The sequence below is a fragment of the Planococcus citri genome, chromosome 3 (assembly GCF_950023065.1).
Source record: "Planococcus citri chromosome 3, ihPlaCitr1.1, whole genome shotgun sequence".
NCBI lineage: Eukaryota > Metazoa > Arthropoda > Insecta > Hemiptera > Pseudococcidae > Planococcus > Planococcus citri.
In genome coordinates, this window is record NC_088679.1 from 51,288,838 (window position 1) to 51,311,157 (window position 22,320).

The window sequence follows — 22,320 nt, forward strand, 5'->3', positions numbered from 1 at the left end:
AAGGTGGACAGGTAACACTAAGAATTTTTTCAAAAAGTTGTCCGATTTTCTGTATCCATACTTTGCAGCAAAGTGATATAGACCAGTACAAGTGTCTCCACTCCCATAAGCCGCTGCTTCCGTAGATGGCCGTCGATTTGATGTAACGCAAAACTCTACCCCTAGGTGGCGCTGCATGTAGGGTGGATAAACAATTTCCTGAACTTCGTATTCAAATTACGCAATAATACGTGAAGAATGATGGAAAATGAAATCTTGATTAATTTTTTTTTTTAAATATGCATAATAATTAAAATGGAAATGAAAAAAATTATTAATAAGCTACAGAACACAGTAACAGAAGTCATGGCTGAAAAAAAATATCTAGAAATCCAATATGTTTTCAGTTTTCTTTTCTTTTTCATTGCAAGCGGTGACATAGCAAGGATTTTTACTGAGGGCAGAACAAAAATGAAGTTGGGTAAGCAATTTAAAATTTAAATTTGAAAACTGAAAAAAATGCAGTTCTTATTTTCGTTTCAAAATTCAAATTTTCACCGACAATGGGGTCAATTTTTTAGAAATAAGTGAATGAAAATGAAAATCGTAGCTCAACAAAGTAATACATCACGGAAATGAGAATTTTAATAGCGATTAATTTCTGCAAAATAAAGATGAAATTGTTCAAAAAATGAAGAAAAATTTCAAAAATTTGTAATTGATATAAAATTTATTGATTGTAGTTGATACGTGACATTTTTTTCAAAATTTGATATGAGATACAATTACAAAAATTAAAATTCATGTTCAAAAAAGTGAAGGTTGTAAAATAATATGAAATTCATTAGTTGCAGTTGATACAAGACATTTATTCAAAATAAAATACAAGATACAAATAAATTTAAAATTCATTTAGTAAGCCTGGACATTTTTCTCAAATTTTTACTTTTAACTCCAAATTTCCGTTCTCGGTTAACAAAGGAACATAAAAAGAATAACCTAACAGTTATATAATATTGAACTATTTTGGCTGTAAGTTCTGCCTGATGCTGTTCGCAGCCAACTAAAATAATTTTTCTATCGCCTTCTTGAATACGATAAGCAATATTGAAGAACATATCACAATTCATACCGCCTTCATCTCTTTCTTCAGCTACGTAATTTTCCAAAATCTGAAATTTGAAACAGTATAGTGAGTGTACATGCACATCACCTCAGCTGATCATTGAAAGTAGATATAATATGTACTTACTTGTAACAATGCCCAAAGTTGGTTACTGGGAGTGTGGAGAACGCCATACTTATCTCTGATTTTAAAATAAATGCCTCTATCACTTTTTTCACCCAATACAGTAGTTAAACAAGAAGAACATTGGACGAATTTTTTAATTTTCTTGAAAACATAGCCAGCAAACAGTTGCATGGCGTCATTCGTGGCCAACGGCTCAAAAATTACATCTTCCAAGGAATCTGCAATTAAGAGAAAGCATTACACAAAAATATAGCAATTTTATAACAGTAATAATCACTTTAATGACTAAGTATACCTCCATTATCAATAATGCGATCTAATGTAAATTTCCAGTGATCTAATTTCTCTTTGTCATCCTTGCTTTGAACATCTGAAGATTTTAGGAAGTTTTCGACCATATAATTATTTTCAACATTACTCCCTTTAGGAGGCTGTACAAGAGAATAAACACATAATAATCTGAAGATGTAAATAAACATCACAGCATCTGGATGATCGTTGTTACCACCACCAGCACGAACCAAACCAAAGAAATGCTGTTAAAATAAGACCACAAATTACAAATATATACTATAGGTACCTACATATTCTGTAATATTGCTGAAATTGATTGATAGGAAAAATACCAACCTCAAGACAATCCTGGTTTAATTTTACCGTCATGAAAAATGACAGCTTGAACTCCGTTATGAGATAGTGGAATACACCTAAAGTGGATTTCAAGGTGACAATTAGCCCTTTGAAGGAATTTTCAGTAATGAATTGTCCAGGAGAACGGGTTTTCCATAATATTAAGTAATCGATGAATGATGAAATCACCTTGAAATTACAAATACAAAACAATAGGTAAATAAAGTAGTGAAAGCACAAAAATTAAAATAAAACTTGTCACTGAAACAGTGATTTGCTTACCTTATATTCATCACTATCCATTCGTAGAGCTCCTTTACCACTTCTAGAGTTCATCGCTTTAATCAGATCATTCATACGACTAACAAATTGACAGGTACCCTCGATCAGATCTTGAAAAATGTTTTTCAAAGATTCCAATGCAGCTGGAATTTCCTCTCCAAAAAACTGAAACAATAAAATATGAAGGGATTAATTACTTGAGTTGCTGTGTGCAACCAATGGGTGAAATTGGTCAAACATTAATTTAATTTCCATTTACTTGATATGCTAACGGAACATTCATTTTTTGGTATTGCTTTGGATAAATATGTGATCTTGTTAAACGAGGGCAGTAATGAATACCATCAACTCCTTGAATTTCAACAATTTTTTTCCAGTGAGACAAGTAAACTACGCCATCAGGAGTCTGTAAATAAATAAATCCAAAAAAATCATCTCATAACTAAATTCCTATTTTCAAAAAAAAGCAAACTTGAATCTTCATTTTTTCAAAAATTGCTCATATTGAGATTTGACAAGTTTTTTTTTACACTAAAAATGCAATCATTTTTTTCTTTCAAAGTTCTGAAATTGTGATCTGTTTTCAATTCCGTAAATGATATCTTTTTTGTCAGTACTCAAAATGCGATCTTATTTTGTTTAAAAAAATTCAATTTTTTACAAATTTCAAAAATATGATGATTTTTTTATACATATTAAATCTGCAATCATTTTTTTGGTTACAAAAATCAAAATGTGATATTTTTTCAAAAAATTCTTTCAAAATAGTTCAATTACATTCAAAATTTGGAAGAGGGGGGGGGGGGTGTATGGGTTTTCTGTAGCATTTTTCACGAAATGCTCTATAGACTAGAGATAGAGAACAATATTTAATTACCCAGAAGCTCTCCTGTTTCAAAATCCAGTTACGAATATTTTTAATTATATGTGGAAAGTCACTGACAAAATAAAGTTGCCTAGTTTCATCACAGGGATGGGTACAGGAACAATTTTCATCGTCCACTCCATTCAGCCGCCAAACACCACGATTCCAATTGGCGCCATCGGTAACTATTGCATCAACGTAGAAATTAGACTGCTCCAATAACGCAATGGCTTCCAACAAGATGTGATTCAAAGGATCAGCACGAGCACAGCCTTTACTGAGATAGGCACCAACTGCTTGAATCCATTTGCCGACGAAAGGTTGAAATAACAGCACTAGTGCATGATCGCCTTCAGAATTTTTCTGGTCCAAAGGGGTATATTCACCCAAATCAGTGAACCCAATAATTTTCATTTGGTGCTTATCGAATCGCAGATTAGGAGTCAAAGACATTTCGTCTATCACTAAGGAACCTATAATGAAACCACTCATTTAAATTTTAAACCAAGCAATAATATAACAAAGTTGAGCAAAATATGTATATACCATGTCTTTCTAATTCACAGTGTTGGCCATAACGATATTTTTTTTCGTTCCGTTATTTCGTTACGTTACAAAATTGAAATTTTTCTAGTTACGTTTTTCGTTATGGTATTTTGTAACGAAAAAATTTCTGTAGCAGTATTTTTTGTTACACTGATATTTACATTTTTTCGTTATGTTATTTTCGTTATTTCCGTTACAATTTTTTCGTTACAAAAGTGTTTTTTCAACGTATATTTTGATGTAAAATGCATTTGTGGCGGAAAAAATGTGACAAAAATAACGAAAATAACGTTACAAGAAGGTTCAAATACCAGTGTAATGAAAAATATAGCGTTACAGTTACAGCACTCAAAATCGGATAAATGAAAACACTGAAAACTCATTTTTTTTTACTTCACTTCAAATTTTCATAGCTACAGCTAAAATTACTCACAAATCAGAGTTTTTTTTAAGGGTTTCTTTTTTAATTTGTAACTAAAAAAATAACGAAAAAGGTAACAAAATTTTTCCGTTTTTCGTGACGTTACTTTCAGAAAAATATCATTACGTTACGTTTCAGTTACACAACATCACATGATCAAAATAACGTTTTCGTTACAGTTCCGTTACCTGTAACGGAAAAATTTCGTTATTTTCATTTTTCGTTACAGTTACCGTTACGGGATGCCAACACTGCTAATTCAGACATATCATTAGATTTCAGTTTCATTGCTTCAAAAATTTCACTCTGTAGTCCATAGGTGGGCTTGATTTTTTTAAGATAACGATATAAAGTGGAATGTGATGGTAACGCCATAATATTATTTTTGCGTAAATGATCGTAGGCTTTTCTACTGCGTATTCTTAACAACAGGCAGTGATATATCCAGTGTGTAGTGTACCGTCTACCCTGACCTTTAAATCGTTTTGAGGCCATGAGAATAGCGCGTATATTTTCTTGTTGCTCCGGACACAGATTCGCTATTTCACGATCCAAGGTATCCTTGTTTGTCTGCGCACATTTCTTCTGTGTACGAAGTACCGTTGTCAGTTTTTTTACCTGTACATCAGAAAGAAAATTAAATCCCTGAAAGCTGAATGAAAATATAACCATGAAGGTCTGTTGAGTTAGTAATTTCAAGCTACTAGTTTCACAAAAGAAGAACCAATGCGGACATCACAATACATGCAAAAGAAATTATTACCACTACCAGTCACCTCAATGTTCTCAATTGAGACCAAAATTCAAAACACTTTCCCTTGACTTAATTAAATTTAATTCCCACATACACGTGCTGTTAGTTGTTTATAACTGGGCTTACCAAAATAAAAAATGCTTACGTCAACAAAAACAAAATTACCACTCTAGTTGATCCAAGTATTCCAAGTGTGCGAAGTCCATTTAATTTATAATCTATGTAGGTATTTCCGTACATACAGACTTGCATGACATTAAAATGAAACCTATGAAACAAATTCATGTCATCAAAAGCTTTCAACTCACCCTATTAGCAGCCACTTTTTTTTTTGGTAGAGTTCTTTCCTTTCTGCTAAACTGGTTTGGAAATAGAAAACTTCTGAAAGCATATTCGTGACATTAAAATTGTTTTCATACATGTACATATCTGAACCAAGTTGAGAAAAATCATATAAGTATTTAAAAGTACAGCTATGTAACATGCATACTACACACTGAAAGCTTCAATACTCCGAAATGAAAAACACACAACCACACAAATGCAAACCTTGAACTGCAAACGAAGATTTCTACGAAAAATTGTTCTCAAAGAACTTCTCAATCTCCGAAAATACATTTTTTTTTTATCAGCATCACGTTTCTTTTTCTCGTTAACATATTTCATTTCGCGATATTTTATCAAACAATAACCACACATAACACAGTTGGAATTTTGAGAATCAACATAACCACGGCATTTACCTTCACCACTAAAATTTGAAAAATCAAAAATGTCATAATTAAATTATTGAATAAAATTCAAAAACAGAAAAATTCAGAGCACAAAATTCTGAATAATTGAAGAGAATATTCATTCAAAAAATTCAAGATGTAGGTGTACCTGCCTTATTTTTCACTTAGAACTTATTAGATGTTAGAGAAAAGAAATGTGATTTTTACCTAAAATTATAATCCGCGTTCTTACAAGGATGGATCTGATGAACAATTTCCAAAAGAGCCTGAAGATTGTTTGGTTCAATTTTTTTGTACCCAGCAATCGGTAACAGAATCCTCCCAATGATCACCTGTACAAAATTTCAAAAAATAAAAGAATATAATTTCAAAACTGATTGCATTGTATTATAATGATGAGAATCTGGTATTGATTTAATTGATTTGATTTATATTATTACTTCAACTTCGTGAGATTCTTTTATGATAATTTTTTTATCAACTCCTAGCTTCGCACCATCCCAGTGTAGGAAAATGAGGGTCCGATCTTCTGCAGCATAAAAATTATGCCACCCCGGAGGAAGTTGAAGTTGCCTTGCACTGAATTCATCTTCCAAGGTATAGGTGCTTTGCTCAATATCCATTAAGATGTTTTCTTCGGAAGTAGACGGAGGGTTGTTCTCGGAATCAGTATCAAATATCTAGGATAAGAAAAAATTTAAGCATATTATATGGGACATCAGAAGCAATGTCCATGAAAATTGAAAAATTACCTTTTTCCTGCTTTTTTTCACGTTGCTTTTTGTTTTTGATATTACGGAGATTGACCTTTTTTTTGGCGATTTTCTTTTCATGGTGCATTTTTTTGTAAGGTATTTCGGACAGTTTGGGAAGATACTGGGAACTGCTCCTTCCTTCAAATAAGCTTTATCCCGCTCCAATTTAAAGGTTTCATTATCTCCATTTTTATCTACTAAAACTTGAAATTGTTTCACCACTTCATCATCCCGGAAGTGTAGTTCGCATATCCGGTCCCCTGGCTTCACACCTTCGCGAGGAATACTTCTCTGCCATTGTTTCAAAAAATCTGGTGGACCCTGAAATTATAGAACATCAAGTTTTCAAACCAATGGACTTGGTCATGTCGTAACTCAAATTTTGGCTACTTACTTTGGGCACTGAAAATGTTCGCCGTTTAGGTTCGCCCGGATAACCACTTCGGCAATTGGGTACGCAGCAACAAGGCATAACTATTGATTAAATTAATTAAAACCATACATCATGTTGTCAAAATTTTCTAAATTTACTAAAATTATGGTGAAAAATCAGAAAAAATGCATTGCTTGTTATGGTTGTATTGATAAGGATAATATCCACAACGCTGCCAGCGCACCCTATTGGAGAAGTTTTGCGTGAACTCAGTTTCTGACTGCCATTTATGTTGCATGTATCCAAACCCTCACACATTAGAGCACCTCCTAGCGAAAAGTATGGAAAATATCGTTCTTCCCTGAATGCGACCACCCTTGAGCATTTTTATCACTTTTATCTGATGTCCGATGCTGCGTTTTACTTTACCAGTATACAAATTAACTAATTAAGTCACCTGCAATGGAATTTACTCAATTAATTTCGATTTTTGATAGAAGGAAATGATTACTAATACATATTATTATGATATCCGCACTTCCGCAGTAACATTAAAACTGTGGATGATAATATCATTTCGTGGTGTTCTTCCTTCGAAAAGAATAATACTCCTCCACATAGAGAGCGAATGGTCAGAAAGTGGGTTTTTTCAACTTCCAAGTTCTTTACGTACATCACCCCATGTCTTTCACCTCGATCAAAGTACAAATATTTAGCAATTAGCATCACAAATGGCAAACGGTACTGCTTCTTTCAGCTAATGTATCGAACGAATTTAGCGGAAACATTACGCCAACTACGAGTACAGTACTCCATAATTTCAATAGTTCATAAAATGGCCAAGTGCAACTAGCTGAGTACCTTTTCCTTGTAAACTTCATTTAATAATCTAATACTTCGATAATTTTGATTCATTGAGGAAAATACTAAATACATAGCACACTTTCCGTATGTTTGGCTGAGTATTTTTGAATGTAAAAAAGAATGATAACTTCGCTGTTTCATGGCAATAATGAATAATTACGCGCGTACTGTGTATCATTGAAAAATTTCGAGTCTATAAAATAAATTAATTAATTAATAAGATTTCGCACGCAAGTTGCTGTAAGTGTAGTAAAAATAAGTTATGATAAGATAAGAACTTGGAGACTTGAATCATGTTTCTGAACGTTCGTTCAGTGAAGGTGCTCTAACGTGTGAGGGTTTGGATATATGCATTTATGTTGGGAGTGGAGACACTTGTACTGGTCTATATCACTTTGCTTTGCAGGATAACCTGAAATAGTGAGAGAATTCATTATTCTAGTAGTCGAATTTTGTATCCATCTCTTATACTAATCTTGATTTATTCACTTTTTTAGGAGTGGATGCTGTTTTGTTTTTATTCTACCCTCAATGTGATTCACAATTTGACGAAGAAAAAGACGTAATAAATTGATACTATACACTACAGAGACGATGGCTGATTTTTTTAATGATACGTGGGATATTTCCATGAGTGTAATTCCTGATTTCAATAACGATTCTAAAACTGGAAATAGTTTTCTGCAGAAACAGTCATCGCATTGCTCAGCGGCGAGAGGAGATAATTCATTTTTTGGTTTATCTGATAACGTTCGTGCCTTGATTTTAAAATACAAAGGAATTGAAAAACTTTACGGTGAGTACTCTTGATTTAGATTTTCATTCGAAAATACAATACTCATTGTTTGAATTCGCAGAATGGCAAGAAAAGTGTTTGAATTTGCCAGCAGTCAAGAAGAGACAAAACTTGGTGTATAGTTTACCTACTAGTGGCGGTAAAACATTGGTCGCTGAAATTCTTATGCTTAAAGAATTGATATTGCATAAAAACAATGTGATATTTGTTCTTCCTTTCGTTGCTCTCGCACAAGAAAAGGTTTGGGAATTGAATTACTTATTTTATTCATCGATTCATAATAATAATTTTATTTTTGTTTTTTATTCACAGGTCCATTCATTATCACCATTCGCTTTGGATTTGGAATTTTATGTAGAAGAATACATCGGAGGGAAGGGAGTTTATCCTCCAAAAAAACATAGAAAAAGATCTGTCTATGTTTGCACTACCGAAAAAGCTGCTGGATTAATCGAGAGCTTGTTGGAAACAAATAGGTTGGATGAAGTTGGTATGTTGGTAATAGATGAGGTTCACTTGATTGGTGATGCCTCCAGAGGACCAGTTTTGGAAATGATGCTTAGCAAATTGATGTATGTATCAAGTAAGTTTCAGCTCCTAGAATTGTTGAGTCATCTTATGAAATCTAATTTGTTTTCAAATTTTTGATTAGAAAATATGCATATAATTGCAATGAGCGCCACAGTGGGAAATTTGAATGAAATTTCTCGTTTTTTAAATGCTCAATTATACAATCACGATTTTCGTCCCGTTGAGTTGATCGAATACATGAAGTACGAAAACAAGGTTTTTCGAGTTGAACGAAATTCCGAGAAAGGCTGCAATATTGTTCAAGATCGCGTACTCGTCGAAAATGTAAACATTTTTTTCAGTTCAATTGTTTCATCCCAAGCACTAGTTTGATTAATTGATGGGTAATTTTCAAATTTCACAGTATACTCCCGAAATGAAAAAAATCGATCCAGCTTTTCTCGGATTATTGGTTCATGAAGTTATTCCTGATGATTCTTGTTTAGTTTTTTGCTCCACGAAAAAACTATGTAGCAGTTTTGCGATATTAATATGTCGAATTTCTATGAGGTATCAATTCATTTATTCGTTAATTTTCAATTTTCAAGCACTCTTTATTTGAAATATCAATTTTAGACCTTTACGTGAAATCAAAGTCCAAGAAAAAAAGGCGTTGCTTGAAACAATGCAAGAAGAAAATCAAGGAAACGTTGATGAAATTTTGAAAAAAACTATACCTTATGGAGTTGCATTTCATCATTCAGGTACTTATACTAAAATAATATACCTAATTAAGTAATTACCTATATTTATGTGCTTTGATTTCATTTGTTCGTTAATTTAATGCACAATGTTTTTACAGGATTGACAAATGCTGAAAGAAAATTACTGGAAGAGGCTTTTATTTCGGGAACCATTTCATGCATATGTTGTACATCTACCCTGGCAGCAGGTGTCAATTTACCAGCGAAAAGGGTAAAATTTATGGAATTAATTGAAGCTAATAAATTAATTTTCAATTATTTCATCGTCAAAATGTAACTAGGTAATAATATCTTCCCCTTATGTTGGCATGGATTTTCTTAAACTGAGCACGTACAAACAAATGAGTGGAAGAGCAGGAAGAACTGGATTAACGAGTGCTGGAGAGAGTTTCTTACTATGCGAGGAACGAGATATGTCAAAAGTAATGTTTAAGTGAATTATATCTACGCATATATTATTTAGTACACCACGTCATGCATATGCAGCTCGATAATTTTCTATGTATTTTGCATAGGTACTTGAGTTATTGAATTCTTCTATGAATTGCTGTAATAGTCAACTGACGAGAAAAAATTTCGTGAATTTAACGATGGGAGCAATTGGATTGAAAATCGCCACAACCCTATGTGATTTAGAAAAACTATATAGCTGTACGTTGAATGTCATTCAAAATGAATCTAACGATATAAAACAAACAGTTATTCAATCAGTGAATGATTTGGATGACTCTGAAGCCATAATTAAAAAAGAAAATGACAAATTTTGCTTAACTTCGATGGCAAAAGCTGCACAAGCTGGTAAGTAATTTGGATTATACGTTCACATTGATACGTATCATATGATTTGAATAACTACTCGACACTTTTTTTTTTTTTAGCTAATTTGGATATCAATGAAGCAAAGCAAATCTATAAAGACTTATTTGAAGCTGTCGATAGTGGTCTATTACTTTCGAATAATTTGCATTTGTTCTATTTGATAACTCCGTACACGGCCATAGAAGATGTTAGACTTGCCAGAGATGTGTACATTTCAGTGGTAAATTCTGTTTTTGTTTTTATTTTTCAATTTATTGAATCAGAGAATTAAGTAGATTCAATTTTCAGTACAGTGAATTAAATCCTATTCAAAAAAAAGTAGCGGGTCGTATTGGAATCACGGAAGTTTGTTTGATTCAATATGAACGTGATGGAAAAGTGAAGGTGAGCATAGGTCATGTTGTAAAACACATTCTGATTTTCATCAATTTTACCTGTATCATCTATGTCCTAGGCGATTTCAGAAAACGTGTGGAATAGGTTCATTTCAAGTTTAATAATTTTCGATTTATGGAATAAAAATTCTATTTGGGACGTATCAAAAAAATATAGTGTGCCACGAGGAAATCTGCATAATTTTCTGCAGAGAACGGCCACATTTGCATCACAAGTACAACGTTTTACCGAGGTATGCCGATTTAAAGTTATTCTCCTGGGTTACATATATTTTGAAATAAGTATTAAATTCAATTCTGTTCAAAACTATATTTTTTTTGCAGGCATTAAAAGCAGAAGAACTTGAAAGTTTTCCAGTTTTATTGCAGAACATTTTGCCCAGAATTTCAACTTGTTGTAGTCCTGAACTGTTACCGCTGATGCAGTTACCAGCTGTGAAAATCGTGAGAATATTTTCGTAAATTTTCACAAAAAATTTCTTAGAATTCTAAGATATTTGTCGTACTTATTCATTTTTTAGGGAAGGGCTAAGCAGCTTTACAAGGCTGGGTACAAAAATTTACAAGATTTGGCGAATGCTAATCCACGGACTCTAGTGGCTCAAGTTCATCATTTACCTAGAAAAATCGCTTGTGAAATTGTTGCAGCTTCCAAGGTATCATGACGTACCTATTACCTAATACTTATAAGAGATTTTAGAGGGAAATTTTTATTGTTTGATTTTATTTTGTTTGCTTTGAATGTAAGTAATTTATATGATTATTTATTTTTTCATGAAATAATTTTCAGTTATTAATGCTTGAAAAAGCTGAAACATTACAAGAACAGGCCGATAATATAAAAGCAGAATTGGTCCCCGTGGAACCTTTTATTGACATCTCGTTCGGTGATATAACGAATTTACCAATTGATAGGTTCGTTTGTATACTCCAATTTCAACAATTTTATTTCAGATGTTGATTGTTTCATTTTTCAACTTTTTCCAGAATAAGTACACCTACAATTAAAAAGACCAGAATGATATGAATAATGTGTTCAAGTTGCTGTGATCTATTGAGGTAATTCTTATACTTAATACTCTCATGTTACGTTTTCATTTTTTTTCTTCTGTTGTGATGTAATTTTTAAAACGTCGCATTTTTGCTAGAAATAATCTTACTTCTTTTTTTTAATTTTTTACTATGATGAACAAAGTTAGTGATATACGAAGAATTTTTGTGCAGATGGACGTACATGTACTTTGATTTTATTTTATTTTGTTAATTGAGTGTATTTCAAGTTTAAACTTCAATTTTTTATATGTATTATTAAAGTAATGTTTACCATTAGTAGATTATTTATATATACTGTTTGAAATCCGGATTGAAACAAAAAAGACTCTTTGATTTTGAAAAACATGTTTTGTTTATGAAGTAGTAATCATTTTAATTTAAAAGTTACATCTCTGAAACTTGAATTTTCCAAGAATTCGACGATTATTTTCAACATTTCGTACGTGGCGAGAAATTTTTTTAAACACCTTTCAATAACGAAAGAATTTTAACGGTAGATACTCCTTTCAATTTTTTGTTCATTCTACTTCGAATTTCTTTAGCTAAACGACGTGAAACTTCTCTGGCATTATCTCGGAGATACGCACTAACCATTTCATTGACATGTTTATCCACCTCTACGGATTTCATTCCTTCGACTTTCAAACCGGTGTAACTGACCTAAATCATAATGATAGTAGGTATTAAGAAAGCTCATAATTGAACTGTTGTATGTTGAAAATTTTTTTGGGAAATTTACTTGTAAACTTTTATAGTTATATGATAACGTTAAATCTTGAATTTGCAACTCCGATCCATTATCCGTCACATCGATCATACCAAACAAAGAAGCGCCAATAATATTGATCCTAAATGAAATGCTGTTAAATGTTATTGTCCGTTTTTCAGAAGAATATTTTTTTAGCGCTTACTCTATATTTCCTTCTCCTTTAGCCGGTTTTTCGTAGATTTTCCCATTCAGTTTATAATTTGTCGTCAATTTGACGTTTTCTGGAGTGTCAAAGTTGATTTCTGTTGGAGCAGAGGTTTCTTTACCCGTACCAGATTTGCCTGTCACTTTGAACGTGCCTACTCCTTGTACCGTAAAATCATTGAATTCCAAATGTACGCTGTAGATTTTTTAAAAAATGAATCGTGAGTAATTATCAGTGAATTTTCAATTTACGAATTAAGAAAAAGCTGATTATACCTCGCGTTTCTCATTGTAACTTGCTCTAATATTGGTTCTGTCATGATAAGAGGTTCCAGTCGTGCTTCTACTTTATATGATTTTTGACCCTCATCTTCGATACGTTCAACTTCAATGTATTCGTCTGAAGTAGTTGCTCGTATGTAAGTTTGTAATTTCTTTTTTTTAGCTTTTTTATCTGAAAAATTAATTGCTTAAATTTATTTGTGTCTTTTTTCACCACCTATTTCATATTCGTTTACCTGAGATCAGAGGTAAACTTTTTCTTTTCGGGGAGTCTATTAGGTCTTCATCGTGTTTTCCTGACATTAGTAGGAATAATACAGCAAATGGTAAAATATTCGCGTCGGGAATAATTTCTGAAAGTGATGAAGTAGGTAATAAAAATATTTTACATATTGTTCGATTTCGAAAGACACATTCAAGTACCTACCTGATAACGCTTGCTCCATGATGAATGATTTTATTACTTCGCTGTAATTTTGTCAATTTATTGATCGAAAAATGTTCGCACTTATCAAAAAAACGAATTATTGTCAGAAAAGTTACTTCTTTCCCATGTTTTGTTTATTACTAAATAAGATAATTGTCAATTCGTTGCTAATTATCCTACTAAAAATTGAAATTTGAAAGTTGAACTTTCCTAACCAGCTGTTTTTATTTTTGCACTTTCCCTTTTTTTTAGAATTAACGTTTTTTATATAAAAAAAAACAACTTTTTTTTACCTTCTGCGCGTAAAATTACTAATTTCAGTTTTATATCTTGAAAATGTTTTAATCTTGAAATGAAAATTCTAATTTAACGAGAAATTTTAATGACAAATTTATTATAATTCAAATGAAGTGAATTATTTTCACTTGAAATACAAAATATTACCAATGCGTGGTAATCTCTCGAATTTTTCAGCTAAACAGAATATCTTTTCACAATTTTGGTATACTATTATCATCTTCCTTAACATGTTTATGTTTAACTTGGTGAACGATTTTGGCGCTTGAAATATTTTTCAATCTTGTATTTAATTTTGATTTAATTTCTCTTGATAATCGGCCAGAAATTAGGTCCATGTTTTCTTTCAAATATTTTTTCGTCGTATCGCTAAATAATTTGGAAATTTCGTCTTTCGTCATTCCCGCGAATAACAGACTGATTTTTTCCACCTGGGAAATATTTTAAAACATTATTACTACATTAGACTAATTTTAGTGATTTGATCTCATGAGTGAAAAAATATTAATCGTGCTTACTACAAGATTTTCAAATGAGTAAGATAAATCTAATTCCAAGATGTTTATTTCTTTGGTTGTTACGCTCACTTTAACTTTACCGCTCACGTTTACTCCGATCAATTGTATCCTGCATTTGAATGAAAATCAGATTCAATTTAAAACTGTATATAGGACATAGGTAACCTATCCTATGTAAATTCAAAAGATTTTTAGTTGAAAAAATTACTCTGCTGTGCCACTGTCGCGCACTGTTTTCCCTAAAACCATTCCATTGATAAAATAACGACAAGTAAGTTTCACGGTTCGAGGTAGATCGAATGTAATTTGAGCCCAGTCGTCTTTGCTTAAACTTTTGGTGCCTTGAATTATGAAATTATTGACATCGTATAAATGGACATTTTTCATTTGGAAATTCAATCTGAGATATCAAAAATATTTTGAATATTAGTATTGCGTTCGTAGAAAGAAGTTTTGCTCAAAAAATACTACTAGGCTATGTTTAATTTATGTTACTTGACATCCTTTTCTTTCAATACGAATACTTCTTGTTCCAAAGCGTCGAGTTTGAATGGTTCATCTGTTTTGGTGATGACTTTGAATTTTTCAATTCCATTGACGAATTGTCGTTCAACTTCCACTGTGCCATGAATGTTAATTGACATGGTACGAGTGAGATGTTGTTTTGACGATGAGGCAGACTTTTTCAGTTCATTTGACGAGTTATTTTCAGATTTATTCGTCAATTCCTTGTTGTCTTTGAGAAATTTTATAGTCATGAAGTTATAATAAGGTCTTGTTAGTTGGTTGCATATCCGTGTTTAATAAGTTACCTACTTCTTATAACTTACCAGTTAAACGCAGAACTCCTAGTTCTTTCAATTGATCTACCAACTCGTCAGTGTTCTCTCCAAACACCAAAAATCCGAGAATGGCTATAGGAACGATGTCTTCTTCGATGGTCGTCATTATCTAAAATCATTTTTATTACCATCATCAAATGTATTTCGTATTTCACTCCTGATCATAATATAATTTTAAGAAATTTACTTGATGTGATTAGGTAATTGATAGAAAAAATGAAAATTACTGGAAAATTTTGACCAACGACGAAAAAAGCGTAATACGTAAGCAATAATCAATTATTTATCCTTTTGATAGAAAAGCTTTATAAAATTCAAATAAAAAGGTGGCAACCAATTATTTACGAAAATTAGGCTTCACACACTTTATAATTTTTTTTTTTTTTTTAAATAAAAAAAATGAAAATAATCTTTTATTTCATCATCAATGATTTCGACTTCAAGATGTTTAGATTATTGCCTCACGTTTTAAAACTTTACTCCAATAGAGTGGATGTCAATGCGTACCTATTTAAAAAAAGAAAAAATCATACGACGAAATTCAATTTTTCAAACCAATTTAATGATAATTGGTTTTCATGTAACGAATAAAGCATGCGTTGTACCTAAGAATTATCGAATAATCTCCTTTCACAATTAAAACAATTAACAACAGAAAAATTACAAAATTTTGTAATTTGTAATGTTACAATTTGAAATGACCTCGATGTAATAATTCCACAATTTGGTCCCGATTTTTGCCTTTCAAAAGTTCATTGAATCTATCTCGTACTGTTGCAGATAATTTACGCGAAATTGTTTTCATGTTCTGTTTAAAGTACACTTTTCCAACTGCATTCAGAATTCTTCTAACTTCTGTGCTGGGGACGTCTTTTATGACCAATCCTGTTTGTTCGAACTAAATCAGAAAATAATTACAATTTATTGTACTTCATTTAATATTGTAAGGCTAGAAAAAATTATATAAAAGTTTATGTGTACTGTAGGTACCTCTAACATTTTGAAGTTGAAGTCGAATTGTAAGTTGTTGATTTTAACTTCTTCTTCTTGAAATGTGTGATCCACTTTGGTTTCAGTGGATACATCACTCAGAGTAATTCTGTGATTGAAAAAAAAAAACAAAAAAAAGGTCATGAGAAATAATAAAAAATCTACAATCTTCTCCGAAACTTGCAAATACAGAAATGATACATATAGGCAATCGATAGGTAATTATATTTTATAGTGCTTACACAGCGTTTCCATTCCCTTTAAAAGAGTTTCCATTGATGGAACCGCTTATATTATACATTCCTGTAATTTTTATGAATTCAAAATCTATTGTTAAACAACACTTCTTTTCCTTTCTTGTAGTGAAATCTCCAACGTCGAGAACTTTAACATTGTTCATTTTCAATTTAACTCTAAAATCACAGTAATATTACCTACTTAATCATTCGATATGAAGCAATTTGCACTGTAGTACCCCGTAGTACCTACATGCGCTAGATTAATGAAAAATATTTAGGGGAAAAAAATTGTACTTATACGGATACACACTGTAAATCTCTGGCTTCAACTTTTCCTTCTTTAAGTTCCGGTATCAGAAACGGTTCTTTCAATTTAATGGCCTTTACTGCGTACACATCGGAATTTTTACTCGATAATTTGCGTAATTTAACTACAAGAAAGAATATATTAAAACAATCCGGTGTTTCTTTGTTTGCGAATTTATGAAAAATAGATAGGTACTTATTATCTGATTCAACAGAAATTTTAGTACCTACCTACATGCAGTTATCATAATAAGACTAATTTTACGAACCATTTTTTGTTAAAAAGTCGAATGCCGCTTTCAAAATTTCTTTATCTCCATTTTCATAAACTAAAGATATTAGCATTACTAAGGGAATTAAATTTACATCGAAGGCATCCATTATTCCACTAAAAATTTTGAGACAAGTAAATAAATTTGAAACGTAAACAATGAGGATGCTCTAAGATTTTTCGTACAAAATCACTAGGATGGCCGCATATTACTCAATTATTGTTCAAGAAAAATTGAATGCTATGCTATTGCTCAAATTTCGCTTACCTTAATTTTATTTCAAAGTATGTGAGATGTGAGGCCTTTATATAATTTCGTCCGAGCGCAGATGGGTTATCTTATTCTTACATGTACATAAGTAGATCCCGTTATACATTTTCTCCATGAGGAAAAACTGCTTAGTCATTCTTCGCGGAAAAAACGTGTTCTCTGTAAATCTGTAATAATCACATGCGTTTGAAATTTAATAAAAAATGTTACAGAGTGAGAAATCATGAATAATGAGCACCATTTGATTTCGTTTAAGGGAGGGCAATAATTTTATAATTCATAGTGGACTGGAATCTATTTATGAATATGTATATTGCTTCTTTGTTTTATTAGAGATGCAATAACGGTGATTAAATTCACGAACTTCCGTACTTCGCATGTATATTTCATTCGGTGAAAAAAAAAACGCATGTTAGGTAATTAGGTATAGGTAGAGTAGAATTTCTACTCGTGGTCGCATGAGGGTTGTGGAAAATTAACCCTATGTGGACAATTATTCTTTTTGACAATTTGATTTAATTTTTTTGACATAATACAGGAAAGATTTTCTACACATGTGTGATGTACATTATTGTATGTACTTTTCTACTGTGTAGGTATTTGATGTTAGTACACAATGTTGCAAAATTTTCTTATTTCAGCATTTACTTATGTAAAAGATTACATTACGTCGTAGGAAAATTTGCAAAATTTACATTTGCTGCTTTTTCACATCGATGACGATATTGACGATATTCGAGTGTCATTTGTAACCTGTCGGCTGAGAGAAGTGAGTCTGAGTAGTAGGTAGTAGGTACAATAGCCAATTAGCCATAGCAGAATAAAAGTTTTCGTCTTTCGAGGAAATACTGATCTCTGATCAGGTTATGATTTCATTTCCTGTAAAAAAAATAAATAAATAAAAACACTCAGGAGAAACACTTTTGAAAAAGCTAGATTTCGTACAGATGATTTTTTTTAAAATAATGAAGTTGGCATGAAGGACGAGCACGGTAAATAGCATCGTAATTAATATAAGCCAATAATTTGAGCACCTACTCAATAGTCAATTCGTATAGTGTACGTAGGTACGTAAGTACATACATACACATAGTATATTACGTTCGTAAAAATACATAAGTACTTATGACGTAGTATCTAACTACCTATGTCCTATGTCATTTGTTCTAATTCATTTTTGTGTACATTTACGGAGACGGGAGATGCATGCATAATGAATATAAAAATGTACGAGCGAAGATATTGTACGTAGACGTACATTACATAGCAATCCAACAGTATGTGTCAAGTACGTGAAATACCCATCCACCAACGTAAGCTACACATACGTCATTTTGCGGGCGTCAATTGCGTATTTTTCTATACGTATTGTGTTAACTGTTGTTTTTTGTGTCTGTGTAGTTGTGTGTTATACATGCTAGTATGACTAACGTGTAGGATGACGGGAGAGGGGCAGGGAGTAGCGACTACGTCGCGTCGTACAGTACAATGCAGAATATTTACGTCGAACCTTCTAGAATTTCTTGGAAAACACTTCCATGAAATGGTGAAATAATTCCCCTCTTTCTGGTTATCGTCTTTATCCCCACCTCGTCCTGTAATTATTACAAAAATGCTCACGGTCTCGTTCCTTTCTAGTAGGTTTCCCTTAGCACAAACGGATGGACTTTTAGTTAAACGAGCGAATCGTTCAGTTAGTTCCTGTTGTTTCTGTACCCTCCTACTTCAACGAAATTTCTAGTTGTTTCTTTGTTTGGCGGCCATGTTTTATAACGATCCGTTTCGCCGTTTTGCGCCTCATTTGGAAGCTGAAAGTCCACTTGTGAATTGTGAAATGTGTTTGCGTTGTTTTGTCTTTAGTGTTTTGTATAATTTTTGAAGTTGAGTTAAAGTATAGTGATGTATGTTGATTCCTGCTGAAGTTTTCGATTCGAATTGGTATCTTTGGAATACGTTTTTCATTTTTCAAGAAGTTTTTCATAATAATGTCGGATTTGGTCGAAGTAAAAATGTTCTCCTGTGGCCGCATGACGCAATACGCGTCGTCGAAAAAGTTTTTACCAAATCTTGTATGTTACCCTTTCAAAACATGATGATTCGTAATTCTAAATAATTGTGGCCGAATAAGCATATAAGAAAAATGTTTTCATCAAAGATTTGAGAAAGTATGTTGATGACGTTGATGTCTACGTGACCGAGAAGTCACCTTGAATCGTGTAATGGACGTAAGTAATGTTTTCATTTTGTTCCGTGGTTTTCTGGTTTTCGTCAGAATCGGAATGTATTTTATATTTTATTCATGTTCTTTCTGTAATTTCTTCCAAAAGGCTTTCACCGAGCGTTTTTAATATTTTACAGTGCATTGATTCGTGTGGTACTGTGTGACGAAAGTTGTATTTCTTGATAGTAATTATTGAAGAACAAGGACAGATAATGCTTGCGTTCAAGTGCTTGATGATGATGTTCAAGGTGTACATGATTTTGTTCTTGTATTGTGTACAAACCGTATCTCAGTATGAGTACTTTCCATCAATATTCATGTGTAACATCGAAGACTGTTTAGTTAAACGTGTTTTGAAGAACCCAATAATCCGTAACAGTCGATTGGTTATATCGACTTGACCTGTTCCAATGTCCAGCTTGTTCGTTCCCATCGAGTTGAAGCGCTTGAAATATTTTTTTTACATCCTACGGTACGGCTCCCGAGATAACGTAGAACCATGTGTGATTTTGAGAATTCCAAAACTATTGACATATCCTTGGAGGTTGTATACGAGAACGGATAGTATTAATCGCTGGTGAAAGTCAATTCAGGGCTATCGAAGGTTTGGTTCTGAAATCAGTCGCGCCGTGTTACCCCGCTTGGTTTCATCGAGAAAGTAACGGAAGACTTCATTATTATTCGGGTTATCATCCTCCTGTAAATATTATTCTGTCGAGTCTAATGGAAGTCCCTCAATGGAATAGGCTTACTTAATTTAGCGAACTATATTTTTAGTTACAGTGCCTACAGTAAAGAAAAGAGAAATCCTTTGTACCGTTAACCTACTCAGTCACTCAAGTGTGAAGTTTAACAAGCATTTGTTCAGCTCGCTTTCCTAATCCGTGGTTAGTAGTAAACGTTATTGTCTTTCTTGTGTTTGTGTTAGTTTTTAAATTCATAGCCTACATTCTTGTCGTAATATTTTAATCAGTAGTAGGAGGTTTATTGCGTTTCAGTTAATTTGCGATGTATATATGTAATTCAAAATATTTTCTTTTTTGCGTAGGTTCATTGTGCGTTGCATGAGGTAGCTGTGGATAGGTCGATTCTATTTCAATTCTTACTGTTGATTTTGCGGCTCCTTACTGTTTTAGTGGGGTGGGGATCAAGCCAGCTCACATCAATTTTTTTATTTATAGTATTTTTGCAAAATGTATCAAAATCTATTCCATCCTATTTGATTGGTTAGTTGATTTGAGCTTGGATAATGCTTGTCTCCTTCATCGCTTGGTGTTCTGTTTGAATCATCAAAACCGTATAGTTTTGATGACTGTTTATTTTCTCTCTAATCCTCTGTTATCCAAATTTTGTTAGCTTTATTTGTCATTATCGCTTATTTTATTTTATTTCACTTGATGTAAATTTTTTTAATGAATCGTCGCTAATAATTTCGTGTTCGTGACTGAAACAATTTTTTGAAGTACTCCAGGGTGTATCGCATTTTTTCGATCTCTCCCCTTCTCCCTCCTCCACCAAACCAATTTTTTCTTTTATACGAATATAGCTTCAAAAGTGATATCAAAGGCGCTGTTTTTTTTTTCAAAAAAATTTCGTCACCCTGGATAGGTAACTCTTACTATTAAGTTCTTAACATTTTGTTTTCCCTTCTAAATTTTGTATTTTGTTTCTATATTTTTTGGCGTGACTGATTTTTCTAAGATGTAACCGTCATTGGGTCTTTCCAGTGTGAGTAATTAATCGATTGTTAACGAGTATTATCAGTGTTTTAGATTATTATTCATTAATATTAACGTACAGTATTAACGCCTAAATTCCTATCGACGGATTTCCCGTGTAATAGCGGTCGTCAATGAAAGATTTTGTATTTTTAAACCCTGTGTAAGTTTTTCTATCATTTTGAATGTGTATGACACATAATACTGTTAGAAAGTCATCGATGTAACTCGTGCCTTGATATTAAGTTTGAATTTGGTTTTGGTCATGTTCTGCTTTTTAGCTGTGTTATTTTTGTATTGCTGCGTCGTTGCGACTATTTAATTTTTCAGTCTATCGTAGAAGGTGATTCCAGAAGTCGCTATATTAATGTCAATTTATGGGGGATCTTTCTTCGAGGTACGTCGAACTTCAAATTCAATTTTCTGTCCTGAGAGTATCAAGAAGTGTGAGTCTACGGTTCCCAAGGTTTCGTGATGTAACATATTAACCCACGGTGTGTGGCGTAAAGGGCCGGAAAATTGGTAAAAAAAACTCAAACAATTTTTCCTATTTACGATCTTGTCGAGGTCATTATGTTATTCATTATTGTGTAACATTTTATTGATATTGCGTAATATCGTTAAATATTGTAGCTAAACCGGGTTATTGCTTATGCAAAGCTTGAGTGGGTTATCAATCGCCTCGGTCGCGCAAATATCAATCAGTGTACCTCTTTGAGTACGTCGTTAAAAATGGAAGGGTGCATCGATGACCATAGAAAAAATTACTCATCTCTTCGCAAGTAACGTATTTAATATTGATATTATAGGAAGTAAATGTGACAGGTGTTATGCTCTGCAAAAGGTAATTTTGATCCATCTAATATTTCAAAGCTTGTTTCTTGATGGCTTCAATCGTGTATAATGTATTTTTAGAGCTTACTTATTCACTTTGAATGAAACTTTGTACATGATCTTTTTTTTTGTATTCGATTTAAAAACATTATACGTTAACGTTGAATATTTAGTATGTGTTTGTTGTGTATTAGATAATTTTTCAAAGGAAACGTTTCGTCAACTTTTTACCTCGCTTCCCAGTGGTCGTAACGTTCACAATTCACATCCATTCCCAGCACACATTATTTTCGCGGTAGGCAATGTGGTGATTGGGTGTGGTGAATGCGTAATCGATACGGGTATCGGGTTTTATCGTTCGCAGTAATTTGAGGTATGATTTTCATAATTAAGTGCTAA

At 32.5% G+C, this 22,320-nt stretch overlaps 6 protein-coding genes across 10 annotated transcripts in view; 2 read left to right on the forward strand and 4 right to left on the reverse strand.

Annotated features, from left to right (window-relative positions):
* Positions 1 to 827: 827 nt before the first annotated feature.
* Positions 828 to 6,951, reverse strand: LOC135839982 (uncharacterized). 2 transcript variants are annotated; one of them, XM_065356280.1, is made up of 13 exons: positions 6,613 to 6,951; positions 6,216 to 6,539; positions 5,904 to 6,143; positions 5,671 to 5,795; positions 5,038 to 5,107; positions 4,449 to 4,593; positions 3,021 to 3,481; positions 2,403 to 2,549; positions 2,144 to 2,308; positions 1,862 to 2,050; positions 1,527 to 1,767; positions 1,232 to 1,449; positions 828 to 1,151 (listed from the first exon to the last, which is right to left on the reverse strand). In XM_065356280.1, exons 1-13 carry the CDS (start codon positions 6,688 to 6,690, stop codon positions 888 to 890), a joined length of 2,667 nt encoding a protein of 888 aa, XP_065212352.1. In that variant the 5' UTR covers positions 6,691 to 6,951; the 3' UTR covers positions 828 to 887. The 2 variants fall into 2 exon arrangements, with proteins under 2 accessions (XP_065212352.1, XP_065212351.1); XM_065356279.1 differs by having other exon boundaries at positions 5,038 to 5,110; positions 6,613 to 6,950.
* A 710-nt stretch (positions 6,952 to 7,661) lies between these two features.
* Positions 7,662 to 13,787, reverse strand: LOC135839986 (uncharacterized). 2 transcript variants are annotated; one of them, XM_065356288.1, is made up of 7 exons: positions 13,415 to 13,787; positions 13,224 to 13,340; positions 12,982 to 13,159; positions 12,704 to 12,901; positions 12,532 to 12,640; positions 12,384 to 12,452; positions 7,662 to 7,867 (listed from the first exon to the last, which is right to left on the reverse strand). In XM_065356288.1, exons 1-7 carry the CDS (start codon positions 13,431 to 13,433, stop codon positions 7,841 to 7,843), a joined length of 717 nt encoding a protein of 238 aa, XP_065212360.1. In that variant the 5' UTR covers positions 13,434 to 13,787; the 3' UTR covers positions 7,662 to 7,840. The 2 variants fall into 2 exon arrangements, with proteins under 2 accessions (XP_065212360.1, XP_065212358.1); XM_065356286.1 differs by lacking the exon at positions 7,662 to 7,867 and having other exon boundaries at positions 11,434 to 12,452.
* On the forward strand, positions 7,882 to 10,817 carry mus301 (mutagen-sensitive 301). The gene is made up of 12 exons (XM_065356281.1): positions 7,882 to 8,251; positions 8,313 to 8,491; positions 8,564 to 8,834; positions 8,904 to 9,106; positions 9,186 to 9,331; positions 9,398 to 9,525; positions 9,624 to 9,736; positions 9,807 to 9,947; positions 10,041 to 10,323; positions 10,404 to 10,564; positions 10,638 to 10,728; positions 10,799 to 10,817. The coding sequence occupies exons 1-11, from the start codon at positions 8,050 to 8,052 to the stop codon at positions 10,638 to 10,640; spliced, it is 1,830 nt and encodes a 609-aa protein (XP_065212353.1). The 5' UTR covers positions 7,882 to 8,049; the 3' UTR covers positions 10,641 to 10,728; positions 10,799 to 10,817.
* LOC135839985 (uncharacterized) lies at positions 13,780 to 15,350 on the reverse strand. Of its 2 annotated transcripts, XM_065356285.1 has the most exons (6): positions 15,259 to 15,350; positions 15,060 to 15,180; positions 14,725 to 14,965; positions 14,438 to 14,629; positions 14,230 to 14,338; positions 13,780 to 14,142 (listed from the first exon to the last, which is right to left on the reverse strand). In XM_065356285.1, exons 2-6 carry the CDS (start codon positions 15,175 to 15,177, stop codon positions 13,906 to 13,908), a joined length of 897 nt encoding a protein of 298 aa, XP_065212357.1. In that variant the 5' UTR covers positions 15,178 to 15,180; positions 15,259 to 15,350; the 3' UTR covers positions 13,780 to 13,905. The 2 variants fall into 2 exon arrangements, with proteins under 2 accessions (XP_065212357.1, XP_065212356.1); XM_065356284.1 differs by having other exon boundaries at positions 15,060 to 15,350.
* Positions 15,351 to 15,727: 377 nt separating this feature from the next.
* Positions 15,728 to 17,899, reverse strand: LOC135839987 (uncharacterized). Of its 2 annotated transcripts, XR_010557678.1 has the most exons (6): positions 17,844 to 17,899; positions 17,146 to 17,315; positions 16,611 to 16,731; positions 16,304 to 16,474; positions 16,062 to 16,170; positions 15,728 to 15,969 (listed from the first exon to the last, which is right to left on the reverse strand). XR_010557678.1 is itself a non-coding variant. In XM_065356289.1 (5 exons), the coding sequence occupies exons 1-5, from the start codon at positions 16,985 to 16,987 to the stop codon at positions 15,757 to 15,759; spliced, it is 726 nt and encodes a 241-aa protein (XP_065212361.1). In that variant the 3' UTR covers positions 15,728 to 15,756. The 2 variants fall into 2 exon arrangements, 1 of the variants encoding a protein (XP_065212361.1); XM_065356289.1 differs by lacking the exons at positions 17,146 to 17,315; positions 17,844 to 17,899 and adding an exon at positions 16,876 to 16,987.
* Positions 17,900 to 18,376: 477 nt separating this feature from the next.
* The window catches only part of LOC135839980 (adenylyl cyclase 78C-like), a 125,448-nt gene continuing 121,504 nt past the window's right edge, over positions 18,377 to 22,320 (forward strand). The window contains exon 1 of the mRNA XM_065356273.1: positions 18,377 to 19,373. The gene's annotated coding sequence lies outside the window, so the exon portion shown is untranslated. The remainder of the gene's footprint in view (positions 19,374 to 22,320) is intronic.

What these genes read in the sequence shown, in the direction of transcription:
- LOC135839982 (XM_065356279.1), bottom strand. Translation starts at nt 6,690, where the DNA reads ATGCCTTGTTGCTGCGTACCCAATTGCCGAAGTGGTTATCCGGGCGAA. An exon ending in AAGAATCTCACGAAGTTGAA is followed by an intron (nt 5,796 to 5,903) that starts GTAATAATATAA and finishes AATTTTGTACAG; the next exon opens with GTGATCATTGGGAGGATTCT. An exon ending in AACTTTGGGCATTGTTACAA is followed by an intron (nt 1,152 to 1,231) that starts GTAAGTACATAT and finishes TTCAAATTTCAG; the next exon opens with ATTTTGGAAAATTACGTAGC.
- mus301 (XM_065356281.1), top strand. Translation starts at nt 8,050, where the DNA reads ATGGCTGATTTTTTTAATGATACGTGGGATATTTCCATGAGTGTAATT. An exon ending in ATCGCGTACTCGTCGAAAAT is followed by an intron (nt 9,107 to 9,185) that starts GTAAACATTTTT and finishes CAAATTTCACAG; the next exon opens with TATACTCCCGAAATGAAAAA. An exon ending in AGGAACGAGATATGTCAAAA is followed by an intron (nt 9,948 to 10,040) that starts GTAATGTTTAAG and finishes TATTTTGCATAG; the next exon opens with GTACTTGAGTTATTGAATTC.
- LOC135839986 (XM_065356286.1), bottom strand. An exon ending in AAAGGAGAAGGAAATATAGA is followed by an intron (nt 12,641 to 12,703) that starts GTAAGCGCTAAA and finishes CATTTCATTTAG; the next exon opens with GATCAATATTATTGGCGCTT. An exon ending in ATAACTATAAAAGTTTACAA is followed by an intron (nt 12,453 to 12,531) that starts GTAAATTTCCCA and finishes ATTATGATTTAG; the next exon opens with GTCAGTTACACCGGTTTGAA.
- LOC135839985 (XM_065356285.1), bottom strand. Translation starts at nt 15,177, where the DNA reads ATGACGACCATCGAAGAAGACATCGTTCCTATAGCCATTCTCGGATTT. An exon ending in TTGAAAGAAAAGGATGTCAA is followed by an intron (nt 14,630 to 14,724) that starts GTAACATAAATT and finishes TTGATATCTCAG; the next exon opens with ATTGAATTTCCAAATGAAAA. An exon ending in CGCGACAGTGGCACAGCAGA is followed by an intron (nt 14,339 to 14,437) that starts GTAATTTTTTCA and finishes ATTCAAATGCAG; the next exon opens with GATACAATTGATCGGAGTAA.
- LOC135839987 (XM_065356289.1), bottom strand. Translation starts at nt 16,987, where the DNA reads ATGGATGCCTTCGATGTAAATTTAATTCCCTTAGTAATGCTAATATCT. An exon ending in GTTGAAGCCAGAGATTTACA is followed by an intron (nt 16,475 to 16,610) that starts GTGTGTATCCGT and finishes CTGTGATTTTAG; the next exon opens with AGTTAAATTGAAAATGAACA. An exon ending in AAAGGGAATGGAAACGCTGT is followed by an intron (nt 16,171 to 16,303) that starts GTAAGCACTATA and finishes TTTCAATCACAG; the next exon opens with AATTACTCTGAGTGATGTAT.